The sequence below is a fragment of the Solanum tuberosum genome, unplaced genomic scaffold, assembly GCF_000226075.1.
Source record: "Solanum tuberosum cultivar DM 1-3 516 R44 unplaced genomic scaffold, SolTub_3.0 scf00055, whole genome shotgun sequence".
Taxonomy (NCBI): domain Eukaryota; kingdom Viridiplantae; phylum Streptophyta; class Magnoliopsida; order Solanales; family Solanaceae; genus Solanum; species Solanum tuberosum.
The window spans coordinates 1,060,266-1,065,292 of NW_006238981.1; the positions used below are offsets into that span (position 1 = coordinate 1,060,266).

Below are 5,027 nucleotides of genomic sequence, written 5' to 3' on the forward strand. Positions count from 1 at the left end.
CCAAAAAAAAATTAAGTTTGTTTTTAAAAAATATTTTCAATTTCAAAAAATATTTTCTACCCTAGTAAATATAAAAGATATTTCTCAAAAAAAAAAAAATCATTCATAAATCAAACACTAAAAATCTTTTCCGGAAAATATTTTCTACTCACCAACCAAACATGAGAAAATAAGTCAAAAATCAACTTGTTTTCTAGGAAAACATTTTCCTTCATACCAAACACACCCTTAAAGGAAACAAAGTAAGAACTAATTTTAAAATGTTCCACAAAAAATAAGAAATACAGTTTTTCGTTATTAAAACAATGTAATTAAGCGCTTGAACCAAATTCAAGAAGGGAAGCATTTACTTATGATTTAATAACTTTCATATTTTTCAAATCGGTTTCAATACGTTGCATATAAGTCTATAAATTGCTATGCATCACCCTTACAAAAAGCCAACAAGAACCAAAATAACATCGATAAGTCCTCGAAGATTGTCACTAGCTTCTCTGAGTTCGGGCACTTCAACCGGTGGTTCTAAAAAATTGTTATCACACGTAGAAGGTTCACGTATAGCAGCAGAAGCATTAGCGCTCAAACCATAATAGTCTTTAGACCTTAATAAGTTTGGAAATTTTACAAGAATATTACTTGCTTTATTAAAATTCCCCAAACACAAAGTATATCGCGTCTTTAATTTTGGATCTATTGTCTCTTTAAGCAACGTGCTAACAAGATTACATGTGAATGTTGCATTCTTTTGTGATAAGTCTATTACGATTGCCATAAGGCCTTCAGGATTTGCACCTTTGGATCGAGGATCCTCCCTTAAAGCATAATAGCATACATTCTTGATTACTGTTTTCGAGCAAATCTCATCTATCAAATCAGCTTTCACACTTGTTAATGTGAAGGAGATAGGTAGTAGTGAAACTATCATAAATATGGCAAAGTTGTATGAGTGTGCCATTTTGAATGGTCAGATGCTTTTGTTTCATAACTTATGTTGTGATATGCACTTTATATACCCCTTCTTTCAATTGATGAAGAGATAAATAAATAATTAATGTGTACAAGACTTTTTAGGAAAAAAATATAAATAATTAATGTGTACAGGACTTTTTAGGAAAAAAATATAAATAATTAAAGTGTACAAGACTTTTTAGGGAAAAAATCATTGTATACTCTAAAGTATCTGATTACATTTAATTTTACACAACTTTGGCTAAAAAAGATTGCGTTTGACTAAAACAAACAACATTAGCAAGAAATTTTCAGGATTTTGAACTTTTTCTTTATATAAAGTCGAATACTAAAAAAGTAAGGTGGCACGTCTCATTGGGCATTATCACTATTTATTTTTCTTCTTAGAATTTTAAACTTTTTCTTTAATTTTTCGAACTAAAAAATTAATAAAAAATATTTTGACTATAAATTTCCTTATTATAGTCATTTATTTCCTTCCTTATTTTCTTACAACTAATTAATTATAGAGAATACATTTCAATTTTTTCCTTAAATTCCTACAGTTACAGATTTCCATAAAAAAAAAACCATCCATTTTCTTGCACTCCTTAATTATAGGAATATTAAAATATTTAAAAGGAAAAATTCCTTTTGGCCATAAAATTTGGTCAGAATTTGGCTAGAATGGTAAAATAGCATATTTCACATTATGTTATTTTACCTTTTTGAACATTTTTACCCTTTTAACTTTAATACATTTTAATTAAAAATGAAACAAAAAACAGTTTATTTTAAAATAAAAAGGATATTATAGACTTTTTAAATTTCTAGTCAAATTCTTGCCAAATTTTCTGGCCATCAAGCATTACCCTATTTAAAAATAAAACTGATTCTTTCCATAAAAAAACATCCATTTTCTTGCAACTCCTTAATTATAGAGATAATGAAATATTTAAAAATAAAAACTGATTCTATTTAGAAACTCAAAAGCCTTTATCACAATTTGTATAAAAAGAGGTTTCGAGAAAATTGCATCAACATTGGCCGGAGACAAAAAAAAAAGAGATAAGAACACACTTGAGGTGAATCTTGTATCAATATGTTATGCAATAATACAAAATACAGTATTATATTTTTCATTTTGATTTTCATTACTCTAGCTGCTACATCCATATTATGGTGTTAACTTTTAATTTGTTTTTTTTTAAAACTATTTCCTTGTAATTTCACCACAAAATATAGGAAAAGAGAGAAGTGGTATGATTTAACATTTTGATATTTTTTTTGGTTTTTTAGTCGGTGTTTGTTACTCATATTGAAATCCGGCAAAATTCAAATTCACGTCGAGAAATTCCACGTTGAAAGGTAAAATGCATCTAACAAAGGCAACTTTGGGTTGAAAGGTAAAATGCATCTAACAAAGGCAATTTTGTACCCAATAATTGATGAGTAGAGACATTGTACTCTTCTTTTAATTAGAGTTTTATATTTTTCGTTCAAAATTTGGATTAAGAAATGACATTTCCATGTCCCCTTTAGGTACAAAATGTACCCAAGATTGTAGCCTTGCATGAAGAAGTCAAAGTCCTTTCTTTTAAGAATATAGAGGAAATTAAGAAACTCCTTTTCCTCATTTTTCAAGTTATTTATTTAAGTGAAACTTTTATTTTTTATATATTTTTAATTTTATTTTGAGATTATTAAAAGCTGAAAAAATGTAGAGCATATAAGACACGTTGATCTTTTTATTTCGTTCTATTCTATTTTTTTAAGTTTCTTTGGTTTTGAAAAATCATATGTCCACAAGTTGATTTCAAAAATCACCATACGTTATTAGATTAACAAGTCATCATTTTTTATCTTATGGAATTAATTTTGAATTTGTCATCTTCGAAATGACACTTAAACTTGTGATAATTACTAAGTTATTTGATTACTGAATGTTAATATAAACTTACATTTCTAAATTTAAGTTCATACGAAAGTATTCTTATATTGATTTAATTCATTTATAGAATTCAATTTGTATGTAAACATATGAAAAATAATAATTTAATCCCCTTATGTCTAAATTAAATTTACAATAACAAAGAGAATATTTTAAGAATTTACTTATGTCATTTATGCAGTATAAAGCATGAGAAATAAATAAATTGGTCTAAGAATAGGTTGATATGATACACTCATAATTTGAATAAATTAAAAGATGTAATATATGTGATGTGAGTTATTTGATAGAATATCCTTCGAGGGATATAACATATGATCTAATTTCTCGATTTTAAATTGAATTTACTAACTCAATGGCTTTCTCTTTTATTAGGCATAATATGCATTTTGCAAGTGTTTTTTTTTGTTGTTTGGTTTTAGCTTTAGGAGTATGTTTTCTTAAAGAAGCCTGTTAAAATTATGAGTTCATATTTTGTCATTTTGTGTGCTCATCCTTTTTTATTTTGTGTGTGTGGTGACATATGATGTAAGAATTTGTAGTGGTAGGATCACTATAGACTAAATTAATTACTTTAAATTTTTCATCCATTCTCTCCTTCTCCTTAATACAAATCTTTTAAACAATTTGCAAATCTATTAACTTTAAAAGAAATATTTTAAAATTTTAATGAATTTTATCAAGTACAATTAATAATAAGATGCACAAATAATAATTTTTTATTGATATTCTGATAATTAAATTTTTAATAACATATATTTATTTATAAGAGATAAAAAATTAATTGATCAATAAAAACAAAATTAACTTTTAATATGTTAAGTAGCTCATTCATAGAAGTTTGAAACTAATTGTATCATATGTGGTGTTTGAATACAAAAACTGTACTATGAAAATTGAAAGTCATTTGAAATTTTCATTTACCAACGAATACGTACTATTTTTGTGCTTGCATTGGATTCATTTTTTTCTCATGAATTTATTTAATTTGTATTTGAAAAAATGAGATAAAAAGGACCACAACAAAATGATAAAAAAATATAAATATTAATGTCGGTGACCTCACCTCTTCTACTTCTAGCTATTCTATTATATAAAGATTTGAGATAAGTATTAAAAACACAACTAAACTATTCTTTTTTTTACTTTCATAATTAAACTATTGAGATTGTGAGTTTCATACTTAAACTATCATTTATTAGTTTGAGAAACGCACCTCACTCTTTTATGCCACTCTCACCATAGTTAACATTTTCCTTCGTACCAAACACACTCTTCTTCATGAATCATATTCCCTCAATTTTCTTTGTTATAGACTAATTACACCGCATTTTTTTACTTTTGTGTCTTTCTTTTCCGACTGGAAAATATTTCTACTTTTAAGATACATACAAGCAGAGGTAGATAAAGATATAATTAAATTTGATGAATTCTAGTTTAAGGTTTTCAATATGGACAAATTCAATGTATTTATAAAATTATAGGTTCATAATTCAATATTAATTTGTTGATATTTTAATAGTTTTTCACATATACATAGATACCAATATATAATTCATATTAAAAATATTAAGTTTGATTAAATCCATAACCAGTACACTCTATTCCACACTGCATATAACATATGAAGAACTTTCACCTTCATTTGTAAAAGATTCAATAATGGTTCGATCGCTATTTATATAGCATAATACCAATAACTTTTTTTGTTTTCACCTAGTGTTTGATATATGTATCATCACAATGAATAGATTTTAATTAATTTGAATTCGCATTAGAGATACACAAGAGAAAAAGGATGATCTCATTTAGAGATTCATTTCATTTACAAGACTTGAACTCGATATCATGGGAAAAGAGGGGTGGGGGGCGACCACTAAAACTAATTGGGGCCAAAATGAAAAAAAGCTGTAGATGTTACCACATCCTTTTTCCAACAACCAACCGAGAAAAGGAAACATAGAAGAGCTAGAAATTCAAACACAATTAGAAGAAAGGCTCTTTTTTAGCACACTTTAGAAAAAAGCCCCCTAACTTTAGGGCACATATATACAATTCCATGCGTCTTAAGAGAAAAGCTTTCCACTTTATTTATCCTTTTCAATTTGTCCCCCTACCTGCTAAAACG

At 26.7% G+C, this 5,027-nt stretch overlaps 1 protein-coding gene across 1 annotated transcript; it reads right to left on the reverse strand.

The window, feature by feature from the left end:
- Positions 1–430: 430 nt before the first annotated feature.
- Positions 431–955, reverse strand: LOC107060057 (pectinesterase inhibitor-like). The gene has a single exon (XM_015307362.1). The coding sequence runs from the start codon at positions 953–955 to the stop codon at positions 431–433; it is 525 nt and encodes a 174-aa protein (XP_015162848.1).
- Positions 956–5,027: the final 4,072 nt, after the last annotated feature.